The 19,505-nt window shown below is 39.6% G+C and overlaps 1 protein-coding gene across 1 annotated transcript in view; it reads right to left on the bottom strand.

Annotated features, from left to right (window-relative positions):
- NCAM2 (neural cell adhesion molecule 2) overlaps positions 1-19,505 on the bottom strand; it is a 262,107-nt gene that overhangs the window by 50,595 nt on the left and 192,007 nt on the right. Inside the window, exon 16 of the mRNA XM_044996057.1 lies at positions 6,735-6,915. Coding sequence (XP_044851992.1) covers positions 6,735-6,915 — 181 coding nt within the window. The remainder of the gene's footprint in view (positions 1-6,734; positions 6,916-19,505) is intronic.

The following is a 19,505-nucleotide window of genomic DNA, read 5'->3' as shown; positions in this document are numbered from 1 at the left end:
TCACTGTTTTGAGGGGGTTGTTAACTTAAATACATTTCTTGATGCCACTTTGGATAAGCATTTCTCTAAGAATACAATATTGATTGGATTCTTAGCTGTGGATTGTATACTCATAGTATAAATCAGGTATGAATTCATCTAGCTCTTTAAGGTCTCACTGTCCTCTATACCAGTGGTTCCCAAATTTGTTCCGCCACTTGTGCAGGGAAAGCCCCTGGTGGGCCAGGCCGGTTTGTTTACCTGCCGCGTCCGCAGGTTCAGCCAATCGCCGCTCCCACTGGCCACGGATTGCTGTTCCAGGCCAATGGGAGCTGTTGGAAGCAGCGCGGGCCTAGGCACATACTGGTCGCCGCTTCCAACAGCTCCCATTGGCCTGGAACAGTGAACCGCGGCCAGTGGGAGCCGCGATCGGCTGAACCTGTGGCCACAGCAGGTAAACAACCCAACCTGGCCTGCCAGGGGCTTTCCCTGCACGAGTGGCGGAACAAGTTTGGGAGTCACTGCTCTACACTATTCTGCTCCCCTTCAGCTGTCTTCTGATTGTGGTTGACAAAAGAAGCTTCTGACTGGAAATGCACCAATGTTGCTATTTCTAGCTCTCTGCTTCTCCAGTGGACTACAGATTTGTTTAGGATTATGCTTTGTATGTGTGTGCCATGTTCTCTGAAAGATTCTCAGGGACCTGGTGCAAGTTTTTAGAGTAACTAATTTTTTCCTAACCTTCTGACTTTGGGATCAACTCATCTATCAAACTACTGATAATTGGTTTTAGGTAATTTGGTAAAGCTGTGGAGTTTGTTCTGCCTTGTATTAGATAAACCAATATGGATGGCTGCTTACAGATTTACTGTTTCAGAGAGCATTGATACCTTCAATGCTTCCTTTATGATGAATTGTCTTTTGTTCTTTCTTCTAGGTATGACTGAAGAGAAATGAGTAAGGGCTGAAACGGCCTTCATGGATGCACTGGAGAATCTTTCTATCTTGGAAATATCACCCAAGGGTTCTAATTAACACTGGAGTACCTTAGTTCAATTGAGACCTCCATGTGAGACACTAGCTAGTTCAGGGTGCTTTGTAGGCCTCTGACCTGAAACAGATTCTCAGCCCCAGCGTCCAGAAAAGTTGCAGCCTTGAAACTAGGACTGATGAAGTGAGGTTGAATTTATTGGCACTAAAAAAAATAATCAAACATAGCATATGCACAATTTTCAATGAGTTTTAACTGTCTGGGAAGTTTACAAATTCTGTATGATCGCATTATTAAGATCATAATGGACAAAGAAAGGTCAGGTTCAGGGCACTAAATTTCATACATGACCCATTTTAAAATTAATATTTACTCAATCTGGTTAACAGATTAACTTCTAAATTTTCAGATAATTTATTCTACATTCAAAGAGTAGGTACTGTAATTTTGAGGAAGATACTCTATTCTTCATAGGTAACAAAGTAGTTGAATCCCTGCTTCAAATGCAAATCTCAATTCAACCATGGAGCCACGACCAGCATCTCCACAATATATGACATACATTTTTCTTAGAGATTAAGGAACAATTGTCTTCCTGTGCAATACAATACTATGTTCCAGGTGGCACTAAGGCACAGGCAGTTGGTTTGGGGGAATAGGCAGGTCTAAAAACCTTTGAGAATTATGGGAGTTCCCACCTGTCTTGGGCTAGAAGCATGAAACCTAAGTGTAGAAATCCAGCCAAATGGGGTTGAATTACAGGTAAATAATTTATTTTTCTCTCCTCAAACATTTTGAACTGGCTGACACCAATGCACCATGCTCCATTTAAATAAATTCTTAGTAAAACATTAACAATGTGGCATCTGGGACCAAAATATACATCAGCAATCATAACTAAAGGCTTCTTAAATTTCAGCTTTCTTTATAAAATCAGCATTATATGAAGCAGGGCCAGCTCGAGACCCCAGCGCGCCAAGCGCGTGCTTGGGGCGGCATGCCGCGGAGGGCGCTCTGCCTGTCGCTGGGAGGGCAGCAGGCAGCTCTGGTGGACCTCCCGCAGGCACGTCTGCAGGAGGTCCACCGGAGCCGCGGGACTGGCGACTGCCAGAGCACCCCCCGCGGCATGCCGCCGTGCTTGGGGCGGCGAAATTGCTAGAGCCGCCCCTGATATGAAGAGAGATCTAATTTATTATAACGAAAATTGATGATGTGCATATCTGTAGGCTTACATGCAATGGTCAGAATTTTTTAGCAAATTGCCCTCCAAAAGATCATTGTGCTCATTCTGGGGAGAAAAAATAATGGTTGAAGACATCCTGTTAAAATATTTTTGCATTAAAAAAATTCCCTTCAAATTGAAATACTATAGGATTCTACTGTCCTTTTACTGGAGTTATAAGCAGGCAGCTATTACTTGATAGCTACAAGTAAGGACTCTTATTCTTAGCTAATGCTGTCACTGATATCCTTTACAGCTTAGTTCCATGGGAAGGGATGGGCGGGGCAAAAACACATAAGTATTTAAAAACTTATTACTTTATTTTTACTGATGAAACATACATTTCCCTGGAAACAAGAATAAGAACTGGAAACCAGCAGCTGACATTGATACTACTTAGCTGAATGTATTGTTTAAAAAGTGGTCCCATTCTGAAAATAGCATAGTTTCATTCAACAGAGCTCCTTCCTCAGTGTATCTTGAGTTACACATGCTCATTATTGACTAAAGTAAGTTTTTACTACTTTTTGGTTGCTGGCAGCACTGAAGACCCAATACAATTCAGAAAGGCTGAACTGTATTCTGTTCCTTCATGTTAATTATCTACAGAATTGTTTAATAGGATTTAGCTACTGGACCACAGGAGCAAACCCAGTGAGGGCAATGTGTTTGCATGTAGATCACTGAGCACATAACTGAAAGAAAATGGGGTTAAATGCATATAGCTAAGGGCCTAACATGGCCTGAAAAATATTTGTTACTGGCAATGATATAAAAAGAGATAGGACTGTAGCATGGTTTTCATGGAGGCAGATTAAGGCCTGTAACTGGGAACCTAGAAGAAAGGCCAGGAGGGTAACTAAATCAGGTAGGCATCACTGGAGAATGGAAATCCTCCCATGAACACTGTCAACTTCCTTGGCAAAAAAATAAGACAGATGTTTAAATGAACTGAGTAAAACAAAATAAAAAACAACCTACCATTTTTTGTATTTTGAATATTTTCTTCCCCCAAAATCACCTTCTTGGGCTTTTCTGTAGGTTGAGTCCCTGCATGACATTACATTTGTGACTTTTGACATTGTGGTGTTAAATGGAAGGAGTGATTTAAAATCTGCTAGAAATCTGCAGAGAAGGCTTTAATGGATATGAGAAGTTCCCAGGATTGTCAGCATCCACTTGGGGGAATTATTTCTGTGATTTTTTTATGTTTTATTAAGAGTTTTAAACTACATCTGAAGCAGAAAACCTCAAGACACGCTTATCTGTGGGGCCAGAAAAGTGCCAACACAAATGTCTTGGACTCGGATGGAAAAAGGGGCTATTATATTCATATTGACTTCCTAACTCTGTTAATATAAAAAAATCTGTTGCATCAATAGAAAAATACGTTGTAATACATTCCCTTCGAGATGAACCTTTAGATCTCATAAAGCTGTCATTTCTAGTCAATACTGATGATATAAAGTATCTGTTTGGCATGATGAACACTGACATCTTAGCTGCTATTGGGCACAGTGTGAAAATCAGAGAAAATATCACATATTAAATAGATTTTCCATCTTTGCCCATCACTAAATGACTTTGGTCAGGATGAGTGAAGGTGCTTTAGCACAACTGACAGCCATTTGTTCAAAAGGGTAAGCAAGATGCTCAACACTGACAGCAAAGGTCATTCTGTTTGTGGGAACTGCACAGAGATTGTGACTGTTCCAAGGCTGTTAATACAGCACATCAACATTGGGGGTAGCATTTAAAATAAAACTTACTCCTGAAACTGGTACAGTAAAAAAATTGATACATAAAAAAAAAAAAAGCTGACAAAGCTGCTAGCCATTTTTCTCCTAGATGTGAGCAGATCCACTGAAGTTAAAGATTATTCATCTGCTTGAAGTTAAGAATGCATGTAAGTTTGTGTAGGGATCAGGGTTGAAGTTCCAAAACGTTGCTTTACTGTTAGTGTCACAGGGATTAAAAACAAAACACACACACACAAGACACACATTTCAAAACTAGGTAGCACCTTGTACTGGAGGATGGGCTCCCAGATAGCTACAGTGAATGCTTTATAGAGTTTGAGAATCTTCTGGCAATATATTCAGATAATATAAAAAAGGTTCTACAGAATTCCTATAGGATGTTAATTTCACACCCACTTTATGCTTTGCAAAAGTAGTTGTCAAGGAAACTAATTAGTTGCATAATCATAACTGAAGTAATTACCCATATCTAAAGGACTATATGCTACGTGTTCAAATAGTTGCCAAAGCATGTGCATAAAATGAAAAATGCTCCATCTCCATTTAGATGTTGGTTACCTGAATTGCCTTTTATACACAAGTATAGAGCTTTGTTACCACACGTGCAGGTATTTTGTGTTTGCGTCAGCTGTTGCAATTATTTATTATTTTAAACAATTATAAACAATTGTAAATGGGTAAGCTTATGTGTCATTAGATATATCTATATCTAAGAAGCATTAAGGTGAAACTTTCATACTGTTAAACAATTCCAAATATATCAAACATATAAAGGAAATTGGTTTGCCTTTCTTCTGTTTTTCACAAGGTTCGATCACATTTTCTACTTGCAAAAGTTTTTTCATTGAGATGAAAGCTTTTTCGTAGAGTCATATGAGCAAGGCCAGAAGGGACTATTGTGATCGTCTAGTCTGACCTTCTGCATAGAACTTCCCCAAAATAATTGCTAGAGCAAATCTTTTTTCCTTACAGCCCACATCTCCTTCTCTGTTTTGTCCTGAGGTGAAACCCTAATGCTTAACTGTGACACCACAATGTTTCTGTGGCAAACAGATTGATGGCATAAGGCATCCCCTTTCACTGCAGGATCAAACAGAAGTAGATTAAACTGTGAGGGAACTGAGCCCCTGTCAAGACCCAAACAAATTTCCACCGATTTATACCGACCAAGGGCACAAACCAACACCCTGCTTACACCAGGGCTTGATTTGATCCTAAACTATTCTTACTAAGTTATGTGACATGCTTCTTAACTGTATATACATTCCAGAAATAGCACTTTTAATAACAATGGATCATTTCTGATAATATGGGAAAAGCCATTCACATAGATGCCTAAGACACTTCTCTTGAAAATGTTTTCTAAAAAAATCCACTAACAATGTAGCAGATTGATTGTTTTTTAGCAGCTGATAAGATAACAGGAGAAAAAAAAATTGTTAATTATTTGAAATATTTCCAGTGATACATCAAATGTATAGGTCATTTGGAATCAACACTAGTGAAACCCGAGCTGTTCGTACAGTCAGACTCCATAGAAAATACACATATTTATATGGTATTACTTTTCTCCTTTTTTTCCATTGGCTTTGATATATATTTGGCAAGTTTTAAATTTTAGTGTAATACATTATCCGTGTAATTTATATCATACATAAAACCTCTGTGAAAATTAGATGCTGCAACAGTTTAGCACTTGATTTTTAAATTTAAATGTTACTGCCATAACCTGAACTAAAACCTTGAAAACTCATAGTTCTAAAATTAAGATGTGCTTTAGTGATAGCAGATCAGAAAACATCTGAAAATCCTAAAAACTAATTTCTGTCCATTGCGTAAATTAAATGAATCAAATTAGACTGTTGCTGAAAATGGGAATCGGTAAGTTGTGCCTCAAATTTCAGTCTGAAATATTTTTTTAAAGGTTACATTTTAACCCTCAAGAAGTTAATAACTGAAACACCACTAGCCCTGAACTACTGTGTATTTTTGCTTTTTAAAAACTGTTAACACCAAATTACATAAGCACATATGCATGTGAGCAACTTTATTTATAGGAATAGTCACGTTTGAAGAGTTGGAACTTTAGAAGTTTATACACTAAGTTCCTTAAAGAGGAACTAAAAAGATTAAATCAAAACAGCCCTATTTAAAGCTTTGATCTTGCAAGGTGCTGAATATGCAACCTGCCCAAGCAGAGCCCTTAAAACCATGCTTAATTTGAAGCATGAGTAGTGCCATTGACTTGGCCTGAACCTCAGGATACCAACACATGAAAAGATTTACAACAGACAACATAAACCATTTAAAAAAAAACTTACAAGGATACAGCAAGTGCATTTCTGAATAACAGTCTCTCTTATTAACTGCCAGTAACTGAATTTGAGGTTCTGTTTCTTCTGCAATTATGGATGACTTTACTAACACCAATAGTAGCAAAAGGAAAGGAACTTTGACTGAAAGTCATTTCGGGCAGGGACCGTCTTTTTGTTGTGTGTGTACAATGCATAGCAAAATGGGGTCCTGGCCCATGACTAGGGATCCTAGGCCCTACAGTAATATAAATAACAACAACAATCTCCTCCAGTTTAGGGGTTATAAATCCAACCTGTGCTGACAATAAAGAGTACTGGGATGTCAAGTCTAGGCAGTTAAAAAGGTTTTCAATTCTCAATAAGCTTAAATTCAGAGATTGCAGCAATAATCAAAGAGCACACATGTTAAATACTATCAGCAGAAAACAACCAGTTCAATATTAGACTATATTTTAAAATTAACTTACCAGTAATAATGTTGGGCTTTGCTGGCATGGTGAACTCATACAATGTTGGTTCAGAATAACCCAGTCTATTGGCAGCAGTAATTTGCACTTCATAACCCATGGTCCATTGCAGATGCTCTAAGATTATGTGGTCTCTGCTACCCTGTACTTTTTTCTCTAGCCACTGGTCTTCCTTATCTTTCTGTAAAGATGCAAATATTAGTTTAAATAATCACAAATTCATATACTAAAGCCAAAATTGTTAAGGTTGCACAACCTCAATTAAGCCCCAAAATTTTTTCAAAGGTTATGAGTTCTCACAGTCCATTTTGCCTTCAATATGAGTCGTAGGTAATCAGCTCCTCTGAAATTAGGACATTTTTTTAATTTGGTCCCTAAATATAGGTTTAAGAATACATCATTAGGCACCTGAGTTTGAAAATTTTGTTATAAATTTGTATTTTGTACAAGTACTGATGCCCGTTTCAAAGCACAGAAGAATCACAAGTTATATGTTCTTGTAAAGGTACAAAACTGCTTCATTTAGAATAAACAAAGTTTCAATGATTTTTATTATAATCAATTTTTAAAAGAAAATTCCCAATATAAACAAAGTTGACCAGTTACCAAATGCAATAAATAAATGCTCATAAAAACATAGTTGTGACTGCCTCTGTCATAGTCTCCGTGCAGAACTCTGAACAATGATGGAAATTCAGTGGTCCTATGTTAACACTGAAGCAAACAGCATATCCCACTCAAGTAGCTTATGAACTCATTTATAACATCCTGTAGGATATATTATATCATATACAGTATATTTGATAGTTTTCTGAATTCAAACCTTTCATGGTTATTAACTTTCACATGGAACATCTAATTTAATTACATGTAATTAAATAATCATTTAAAACTACCTTATTTTTATTGAAGCTAAACATGTACGTAAGGTCCTCATCAGTGACTTATTTGACAGAAAATATATTATGTTTAAAAGATAGATATATAAACATATTATTTTGAGATCTTAAGGTACACACATAAAAAATAAAAAAATAAATATATAAACCCATTGTATTGGTATATTTTACGCAGCACTAGAAGTGGTGCCCAAAGTTACAAGGAGCCAGTGGGGCTGAGGTAGAAATGAACTGGCTGGGCAAGGAGACTGAGACTGGAAACAAAGAGTTGGGTGGGATCAGTGGGATCAAATGAGGAGCCGAGTATAGCGGCAGGAGAGATTAAGACAAGGAGACTTGGATCGTATGCTGGGAGAGGGACCAGATGAAGAGTATAGGGAGCCAGAAGACTGGGGCTAGTTGGGCAAGAAAACTAGGACAAGGAGCCTGAGAATGATACTGAAATGATGAGTTTTGGGGGGAGGGGAGGGAGACTAGGACTGGGAGCAAGAGAGGAGGAAAGACTGGGACCCAGATAGGGAGCCCAGAGATGGACTGAGATTAGTTACAGAAGGTGATTGGGACTCGGACAAGGTGGTGGGGAGAGAGATAAGATTGGGACATGGATGTATTGGGAGGGTAGGGGCAGACTGAGTTAGGCTTGGGAGAAAAGGGACAGAAGTGTCTGAGTCCAGTAAAGCACTCTCCAGAACCTGAAACAGAACTCAACTTTCCTGAATCCCAACTATCTGCGGATGTCAGCTGATATCTGTGAAACCCACTGGCAACATTTGTCCTAATCCCCAGTTAATCACTGTTCTACACACAGAGTGACAAACTACACTGCTTTAATTACTCCATTAGTGAAGTGGCAGGGGATCTGTCTGGTGGATCTAAAATTTTAAACCCTGCCAATGAATGATGTGAGAGTCAATATGACACTATGTGTTAGCATTTCTGTTTTTTAGTGGTTGTTTTAAAAAAACCTAGGAAATTACACCCAATAAACTATGTTAAAATAATGTTATGACTGCAAAGTTAAGCCCTGAAAAGTCAAAAAAATAGCATTATATATAGTATGTTATATGTTCAAAGCTCCTAATGACTTGCAGATGTGTGTGCTCAGCACTTCTGAAAGTCAGACACCAGGGTCTCAGGGTGGGTACCCAGAAAAAAGGGAAAATGCATTTAGTTACCATCTATAAAAAGTTTGGTTTAAGTGACTTGCCCAGCATCACACAGACACCCTGTGGCAGAGGCAGGGATAGAATACAATTCCCAGGGCTGCATTCAACTTCCTTAACCAGAACACCATCCTTTCTCTTCTTGCAATCCCCTACCTCATTCACTACACACCTTCCAATTTCTGCAATGAATGAGGCAGAAGTCCTACAAGCAACAGCCTCTTTCACTACAGAACCCTCATCCATACCCAGAACAGGTCCATCATGTGAACTGAAAGAGGCTGGGGTCCTGTGGAAAAATAGCATGTGATTATGTAGTTAAAGACTGTAAAATAATATATATATACACACAGAGGGGCTGAATTAAGATTCACAGGCAATCTTAATTCTGGCATTTCCTATCTTTTGAGTGTTTGACTTTGTAACCTTAACATTTTTAACATAGTTTTTGTATGTAATACATAATGAAATTTTGGTGATCTTAGTGTATAGCTATAGGAATCACAGCACATTATGTTCGTATATGCTTATAGAATTATTATATTTTATATATATATTGCATATATATAATATATATTATATATTATTATATATATGCAAGTGCATGGGCTGTAGGTCTTTTTCCTAAAGTCTATATCTGTGCTCTATGGTAACATGATCCATGCTCTGTGGAGCTGATTTCAAAATTGAATAAGTACATGAATAAGCACAAGGGCTAAGGGCCAAATCCTGTCTCTACTCTCTAAAGCCCATGTAGCAGCAGAAACCCAGATATAAAGGCATTGCAATGGGATATCCACCCCACACAAGGCATGGGAGGTTAAGTGAGGTTAATTATCTTGATAGGCTGCAACTGAGGAAGAACAAGGCAGAGCAGGTTAAGTGGGGTTAATTAACTTGATAGTCTGCAACTGAGGAAGAACCAGGGATTTTTAAGATCACCGAAGATAGAACCCAGCTGAGTAGACAGGGCTGGTATAAAGCCAGGAAGTTGTCAGCAGAAAGGCATTGTAGGGAAAGTAGGCTGCAATCATCCCCTGAGAATAAAGAGGTGTGTCTGTGCTACAGAGTTCAGTGGTCCGCAGTTACTTCCTGTGATTAGGGAGTCTGGGTCAGTAAACTCAGAGGAGGTCCAGAATATCAAGAAGAATGTTGCAAGCAGTCCAGGAAAGTAGCAGAAGGAGCTGGCAGACCACAGTTACCAGATATAGGGTCCCTGGACTTGAGCACGCAGTAGTAGGCAGGCCTGGATTCCCCTACCAGCCACTAGAAAAGAAGCAATGGACCTGGCCGTGGACTGTAGGGCTGACTGGAAAGGCAATTGGGCTGCTGATCCAGTGGGACTTTGATACCCTGAAAGGGGAGGACTATAGTGACCTGGCCAAAGGGCTGTGTCACAAAGAAGGAGCACCCTGAGTCTCAGAGAAACAGAGAGACCACAGGGCGAGGAAAAAGGCATCAGACCTAAGTGCAGCAAATCCCCAGATGTGGTCACAAGGACGCACCCTAGTCGTGAGTGTACCCTGTGACAGGTATATTCTTTCCAAAAGAAGAAATCCAAAGACTGAACTCAAGGACATTATGTGAGAAAAATTTAGCAGTATGTTGCTAATACAAATTTGAAACAATTAGAATAAAGGCAAAATTGGGCGAGTGAGCTGCCTGGGATTCCATCAAGCTTTGCTACCTCATCTTTCCCTCAACACAGATACACCCTGTGTTCAGAGCCCACCAGTGGCATCTTATGTAAACAGACAAAAAGAAGAGTAGAAAATTCCTTCACTATCACTGATATCTCATATGAATTTTCAAGAGTCCTTATTCACGATAGTACTGAGCAATATGCTCAGGCTAATTTATTTGCTAGAGTGTGTGTGCATGTATGTGGGAAACCCACTTACTGTTTCTATAAATCTCCCTGTTTATGCTAAGCCCTTTTAATTGATTACTTTAGAAGCAGGAAAACAGAACCATAAAGAAAGATTTCTACCTCATTAGGCTTTTCTTGTTATTATAATGCTAATTATTATTTATAGAATGCTGTACACAGTGCTTTACCAACACATAAAAGACAAGAAGCTCCTTTAAAGCAAGGACTTGCAATCTAAAATCTGTTCCTTTAGGTACAAAGGCCTCCTATTAGTACTACTATTAGCAGTTTCGTCTCTAATATACATCAAGAAATGTAAATCTTCAGACGTTACAGTTAGAACAGCAGTAGCTTCAGAGATTGCACTTGTGTTTTTTGTTTTGTTTTCTGTAATACTGCTTATTAAGTAGATCACAGATGTTGTAAGCCTGGTCACTGGGCACTATTATGACTGAGATTTTCAAAGCTGTCTAGGAGAACAGAATGCTGAGTTCCATTAATTTTAAGGCTTATGGAATGAGGTGTTTTTTTTTCAAAGTATAATCTCTTTGCTGAAACAAACCTCACACAAAGTCATAGACCAAAGAATATTATTCACTATATGTATAATGCCAACTCCTTACTAAGTGCTTTACAGACAGGTATGAAGCCAAATGGTAAATTTTTCAAAAATGTCTAAGGGTCATATTTTTAAAGGCATTTTGGTGCCTACAGATAAGCTCCTAATGAGTTTATGAAAAACACCTAGGAATCTAATTCTAATTGACTGACTTAGGCCTTGTCCTCATTACAGAGGAAATTCGATCCAAACTATGCTATTTGAGTTACATGAATAGTGCAACTCAAATTGACTTAGCTTAGATCTACTTACCAGGGGGTCACACTACGTGATGTCAAGGGGAGATGCTCTCCCATCGACTCTCCCTATTCTTCTGGATCCAGTGGAGTACAGGAGCCCATGGGAGCGTGATCTGTGGTCGATGTAGTGGGTCTTCACTAGACTTGTTAAATCAACCACCGATGCATCGATCACAACTCGTTGGTCCCCGGTAAGTGTAGACTATCCCTGAGACTCCTAAATGCCTACTGGTCAATTGAGATGTAGTGATGAGAGGGGGAAAAAATCAATTGTCTAGAAGAGACATGCTAGTAAAATGAGTAAAGGACTATTAAGATATAACACAATATTTGGTTAGCAGCATCTTTGAAACTACTATTGGTGGGTGACTCACACTTGTTTCAGGCAGCTGGGGACTGCAGGTAGGCATGAATGCTCTACAAAGAGATTTAAACAATTCCTGTTTTAATATTGATGTATTAGTTTCTTCTATCGTTTTCTTGCTCTTGTTGGAAACTGGCAAGACAATATGCCGCCAAGGAAGCAGGGTCTGAGAACTCATTAGGAACAAGCCTTGCAGAATAAGGATGAGAGGCCTATGGTTATTGGACCAGCAGCTATGTAGGCTGTTGCTTACTGGAGATGGCTCAAAAATTCAATAGGCCAAATTCCCTGTTGGTGTGAATTGGCAAAGCTCCATTGAAGTCCGGGGAGCTGCACTGTTTGCCAACTCTGACATTTTTATCGTGCCTTGCAATAGTTGATGCTCCTCATATAGCCCCACCTCCTGGTGATGATGTGAGAATCTCAGCTTTCAGTGGACAAAAAATAAAAAGTTCCTGGTCCTCATGGTTACAGATTAAAGCTTAGAAATGTGACCTGAATGCACCATAAAAGCTCAAAAACCAGGAGGAAAATTCAAAGGACCCCAAGGAAGTTTGATATGTCATTACTTGATTCTAATTCCCAACTATAATGCGACCAGGGGTGTCAGGGAAAAGCTTTGTTAGCTTAACATATTTTTTCTTTTCAAATCCACAGGCATTCTGTGGCCTGGAGGAGGATTTCTCCCTTCCAAATTGCTATGGAAACCCCCTTAAAATAAGCCTGCCTACTTAGACTTACAGCAGTAGGTGAGGATTTGGGCCTAAAACAATAACCCAGAAGTGTTGCAAAATTTGGATTCACAATTTTATACTCTGCAGTATGTAACAGAAAGATTTGTGCTTCAGAATTACTCGGTTAAGTTTATGAAAGTTTATGAAACAGAACAATTCTCTGATGCAAAAACTGACAGTAGTAGAACAGGCAATTTACATAATACAAATGGAAAAATGCCCTAGACCAGATGGCTCTGCTGTGATCTTTTATGAAGACTTTCCGCAGTCTTAGCAAGAGTCTTTGTAGAAATATTAATAATGAAGGAACTGATCCCTAGTATCAAATAAGCGATTGTAAAACACTGCTCCCAAAGAAGGAAAACCTGTCAACTGATGTTCAGCTTATTATCTAATATACTTGTTAAACACACAAGCAAAGATGTTGATCAAGAGGCTGGTAATGAGGCTGGAGGGAGTTATAGGAAAGCTAATTAAATGGGACTAAAAGGGATCAGAGAGGGGAAGCAGTCAACAGATAACTAAGAACTTTAAATAGCATCCATTCATTCTGATGAAAGCATCATGAACTTATGATTGTATTTCTTGTTGAGGAGAGGACTTCAGGCATCCAATTGGAAAAAGTCATTTAACCCAACTGGAGAAATATGGACAAAAGCAAACAAAAGCAATATCTATCCATGGTTATAATGCTCCAAGGTACTGCTTTAATGGAGGAGGAGGTTGCCGTGGGGAAAAAGCAGTTGCACTACACGCTGGTCATCATGTTCTCAAGGCCTCCTCCCCTAGTTGTTCCCCCTCTGTCCTCTTCCATTCTTCCTAGGGGATGTTGCATTTCCCCTTTCTTGCTAGCTTTTCCCTCATGTCTCTCTTCCTCATTTCATCTCCTTCCCATTTACCAGATTGCTGTTGTCTCTCTTTACCCTTTCCATAAAGGCTCACTTCAAGCACTAGGAGTAATGGAAGAAAATAAGAAAAGAAAAATTTAGATGGTCAAAACCAGGTAAAACTTCCCTGTAGTAGCTCTACTGAACTGTTGAATTTTCTCCAAAGGGAAGTGCAGGAAGGCTCTTCATTTAGGAAGTTTAAAACTGGACTGGGCAAAGTGGTATAGGGAATAATCCTTCATCAGCAGGGAGATAATATGGATGACACCCTTTTATTTCTATCCTCTTCAAGAAAACAGGATGAGAAGATTTTCTGGATGTTTCTGCTAAAGTATCTAGCAATAAAATAGTTAACAATTACTTTATCTAAACTTTCATCATAGGCTTGATTGTTAATATCCTATGGAGATGATGGGGTACTACACTTATTTCAGGCTGCCACACTGCAGAGACGAGTACAATGGCTCACACTGGGGAGACTTTATTGGCTAAAGGATAAAGGATAAAAATGATCTTTTAAAATAAAAACTTATATTCTGCACAAAGTGACAAGGCCGTCAAAAATACAGAAGAGATGCTGTGGCTCACTTCAGACCCTCCTCACAGATGAGATAAGATTGGGTAATGACATGTCTGGGATACACCTTGTCACTCCTGCTGTTTCATCTAGTTATAAATACTTATCTGAGCAAATAAGTATTAACAGAATGAACCCAGAACTGCAGTTGTGAACTACAGAGCATAAAATTGCTCTTTAAGCTGACTCTGTATTACTATTTCTCACCCAGCCTCTAACATCTGTACCTAGAATTGGGTAGATTTAGCTTTGCACCTAGATACAAACTAAACCTATCAAAACAGAGATGCTCCCAGTAGGCTCAACCCCTTCTAAAATCAGTGAAATAAAACCAAGCTCATCTGTTTTTGTTGGCATGGAACAAAACTTAAATACCTATAAAAACCAGAATATAAACCAGATAAAAAACTTAAACAAAGGCAGCTCTTTTGCTTTGACTTCAAATTGGTATAGTGGTGGAGACATGGAGTGGACTGTGCTATATTAGAACTGATTCGCAGTTCCCTACTCCACTCAGAACACCTGCAAGGTCTCCCCTGGAAAATAAAATTAATAAATAGACAAGAAATGTTTGTAACCTGTCCTTTAAATCAGCTTCTGTACCCAATGACTGGAAAATAGCTAATGTAATGCCAATATTTAAAAAGGGCTCTAGAGGTGATCCCAGCAATTACAGAGCAGTAAGTCTAATGTCTGTACTGGGCAAATTAGTTGAAACAATAGTAAAGAATAAAATTGTCAGACACATAGAAGAACATAAATTGTTGGGCAAAAGTCAACATGGTTTCTGTAACAGGAAATTGTATCTTACTAATCTATTAGAGTTCTTTGAAGGGGTCAAGAAACATGTGGACAAGGGGGATCCAGTGGACATAGTATACTTAGATTTCCAGAAAGCCTTTGACAAGGTCCCTCACCAAATCCTCTTACATAAATTAAGTTGTCATAGGATAAGAGGGAATATCCTTTCATGGACTGAGAACTGGTAGGAATAAATGGTAAATTTTCAGAATGGAGAGGGGTAACTCGTGGTGTTCCCCAAGGGTCAGTCCTAGGACCAATCCTATTCAACTTATTCATAAATGATCTGGAGAAAGGGGTAAACAGTGAGGTGGCAAAGTTTGCAGACGATACTTAAGATGCTCAAGATACTTAAGACCAAAGCAGACTGTGAAGAACTTCAAAAAGATCTCACAAAATTAAGTGATTTGACAACAAAATGGCAAATGAAATTTAATGTGGATAAATGTAAAGTGATGCACATTGGAAAAAATAACCTCAATTATACATATAATAGGATGGGGGCTAATTTACCTACAACTAATCAGGAAAGAGATCTTGGAGTCATCATGGATAGTTCTCTAAAGAAGTCCATGCAGTGTGCAGTGGCAGTCAAAAAAGCAAACAGGCTGCTAGGAATCATTAAAAAAGGGATAGCAAGTAAGACAGAGAATATTTTATTGCTGTTATATAAATCCATGGTATGCCCACATCTTGAATACTGTATACAGATGTGGTCTCTTCATCTCAAAAAAGACATATTGGCATTAGAAAAAGTTCAGAGAAGGGCAACTAAAATGATTAGGGGTTTGGAACAGGTCCCATATGAGGAAAGATTAAAGAGACTAGGACTTTTCAGCTTGGAAAAGAGGACACTAAGGGGAGATATGATAGAGGTATATAAAATCATGAGTGGTGTGGAGAAAGTGAATAAGGAAAAGTTATTTACTTGTTCCCATAATATTAAAAACTAGGGGCCACCAAATGAAATCAATGGGCATCAGGTTTAAAACAAATAAAAAGAAGTTCTTCTTCACAGAGGACACAGTCAACCTGTGGAACTCCTTGCCTGAGGAGGTTGTGAAGACTAGGACTATAACAAGGTTTAAAAGAGAACTAGATCAATTCATGGAAGTTAAGTCCATTAATGGCTATTAGCCAGGATTGATAAGGAATGGTGTCCCTAGCCTCTGTTTGTCAGAGGGTGGAGATGGATGGCAAGGGAGAGATCACTTGATCATTACCTGTTAGGTTCACTCCCTTTGGGACACATGGCATTGGTCACTGTCAGTAGACAGGATACGGGGCTGCACAGACCTTTGGTCTGACCTAGTATGGCCATTCTTAGGTTCTTATGTTAAATACAATTTCATGCAGTTTCTTCTTTACTAACATTCATTCATTGTTGCATAATCATGAGGAAAAAATTTTTTTTCTTGACTCACTGATTTTTTTAAAACCTGGTATGTCACAATTTCATGACATTTCATAAAATAAAAATGTAGAAACATACACATAACAATATGGACAATATCAAATATTCTCTGGGGATGGATTACTATATAGTATTCAGTATACAGGAATGATGTAGGAATGATGTTTTGTGGCAGCTTGGAATTGTTATTTAAATCAAAAAGTTTATATGACACTGTATATCGTACACTTACTAGTCACAAATTATATAAAACAGATGCTTTAAGTGAATGTATTATATTTTGGCCAAACGGCAGACCAAAGAACATACAACACACACAAACTTAAAGTTCCGAACTTATCTGATACAGGCCCAGAATTAAGTAACATAGGAACATCTCAGAACATATAAGTGAGAAGAATTAAGGTCTCTATAGAGTGTACATGCATTAAATCCATATCTTGACCTGACGTTTTAACATGTATTGTATATCTTTCTGCACATACTATATTTAACTGTTATATCTTAACAGTCCTTTGCTCACAGCATGTCTCTTCACATACTATATTTAACTGTTATATCTTAACAGTCCTTTTACTAGCATGTCTCTTCTAGACAATTGCTCCCCCCACATCTCCACTGAGATATTCTATAACCTACTGGACTGCAAGTCACTTAAATAGGTCAATTAAGATTTAGGGATTTGTGATATAAACACTGCTGTTAGTCCCTCAGGCTATTACTGCAAGATCTGCCACCTCACTCTCAATTGATTTTGAACTACCAATCTTCTTTGGCTTTGGTTAGTCCAGGAAAATCACTTCACATGCCAAGTTTACAACTTGTATAATTCCAGGACTATCATCAAACAAGAAATTACATAGTAAGAAACATGCATGACAAAAACTATTTATAAAAGAATGTGTTTGCCCATTGACAGAGCTAACACTAAAGGTAAATAAAAATTAGCACTTAAAAAAGCGTCTTGCAGCTTGCTCGTTTCTATATACTATAAGGTCCTAGCTATCAGCTGTTTAATGTATCTAAATACACAATTTCATGCCCCTGGTTTCTTTCACACTGACAGTCTATCTGGACTTATACTTCTCCTTTTATACTCTAGTGCTGGTAAAATGACCTCCTGGTTACACCTAGTGCGGTAATACTGGGCTGATGGCAGATGGTATCGTCACTCATAGCATATGCAGAAGTTAAGACAAGTGCAATGAGAAAACTTACACCTGTTGAGTCAAATTCACTACTTTTGCTGGTGGTAAATTTGCCCCCCTCCACCCTCACCATATTTAAGTATGCGACACTATGTTGGGAAAGGAAATACAGTTTTAAGTATCCTGTTAGCTACTTTTTATCCTGCTATTGTAAAAACTAAATAAACACACATTTTCAAGTCCTTTTCCCTTTAAAGGAAGATCTCAGGAAATGAATGACCACTGTAATGTCGCTAACAAAATGAATGACCACCCTGCACCTTTAAGCAGAGGTTTTTTGGGCTGGGCTGGCCCAGTGAAGGCAACAGTGCTTTATGGATGGGGGTGGTGGGGTGTGGGGAGATGAAAACTGCTGCAAAAGGCGCAGAGTGGTTGCTAACTCATCCCTTGGGAATGCAGGGTTTGAAAAGCAGCAGCATAGTGCCGGGAGCCTTCCTTTTTACACAGACCAAAGCCCTTCCTCCGCCTTCAGTCCCAGGAGAAAGGCAGGAACTAACAGCAAGTCTCAGTAGGAGTCCTCTAGGATACTACAGCTTAACTCGGCTCCACTCCAGATGGAAGCAGAGCAGTGAGCAGGGAGAGGGAGAAAGTCCTCCCACTTCAGCCCTGGAATGGAGAAGCAGGTCCTTGTCCCAGCATGGCTCCAGGCAGACACAGAACAATGGGAGCGGGGAGGAACAGGGAGAGAATTCTCCCTTTCCCCTGGTTCAGGCTGGGTGAGGCAGGCATAGCAGAGTGAATTCACAAAGGGAGGTGCAGTTGAGTAGGGAGGCAGCTGGGAGTCAGATTCTGTCCCTAGGTATACAGGCGAGGAGAGGGAGGGAGAGTGTGGTCCCCTCTCAGAGCAGCTGTGCGATGCACAGAGGTTTAGGGAACAGGGTTTCTGGTTTTACCTGCCATGGACAGGAGGCAACGGGGGTGGAATTTTGCTTCTCCCTCCCAATTAGTGTTGATGGGACAGGGAACTGGGGAGGAATCAAACCCTGCACAGGGCGGACGGATTTGGATACAGTGATTTGGACCAGGGTGAGCCAAGGGCAGGAGGATCCTTGCAACAAGGGCAAAGGGTTGGGGGAACCTGGGATAGTGCCTTTCATTACAAAGGGCAGCCTATCAGGCTTGGGCAAGAGGGGCTCAAGGTGAAGCACTCACCCAGGCAAGTGAGTTCACTGCGTTTGATGGTGGGACAGTCAGCCAGGATTTGATACAAGTAATCAGGGTTACTGTGTCTGAGATTGTTTCCACAGCTTTGCAGGCCCTACAAGGTGTAATGCCTTGCCCAGATCTAGGACATTCTACTCAGGTGATTGCAGGACATTCCACTCAGGTGATTGCAGGAGATGAGGCACACACAGAAGTCAGGAGTGAGTTAAATCAACAATGAATAAAGGTTCCCAATTGCAGAGGTGTTTGGATCTGCTTTGGGGAGAGTTACATGAAGTGGTTTAGGGTCCCATACCAAAATTATGTGGCAAAGATGAGGACTGCAGGCACTAGTGGTTCCTCTGAGGCTTACCCCATCATGTTGTTGGGGTTTTTTGGGGTAATCACATGGGCTAGTCTCAGTATGTCTGGGGGGGGCCCACCCCTGTAAGCAGATGCAGGTGTAAGTAGATGCAGGGTATTGTATGGCTGATACAGGCTAATTACGTTCCTCCAACATGGGGACAGCCATGGGAGAGGTGTCTTGCTAAGGCCGCATTCTTTAGCTCTGAGAGAAGTCTGGCCTTGTTAGATATATAAATATATTCGGGCGGACATTCAATACATTCAATGGCATACCTCTAATCACAGCAGTTGCTGTTACAGCATCGGGCGAGCATGCAATACATTTATGGGCATACATTTCTCTATGCAGTGGCTTTTGCAGCATCTGCACGTTCAGGCATGCATGCAAACCATGTTTTGGGTCTCATAGAGCACATTCCTACCACAATGGTGAGGGGAGGTACAAGACGCAGGGTAGAACTAACGCCACCTGAAGGTAGGCCCTGTT

This window comes from Mauremys mutica, chromosome 1 (assembly GCF_020497125.1).
Source record: "Mauremys mutica isolate MM-2020 ecotype Southern chromosome 1, ASM2049712v1, whole genome shotgun sequence".
Classification (NCBI taxonomy): Eukaryota; Metazoa; Chordata; order Testudines; family Geoemydidae; genus Mauremys; species Mauremys mutica.
The sequence above is the reverse complement of the archived record's forward strand: the minus strand, read 5'-3'. Positions and strand labels throughout refer to the sequence as shown.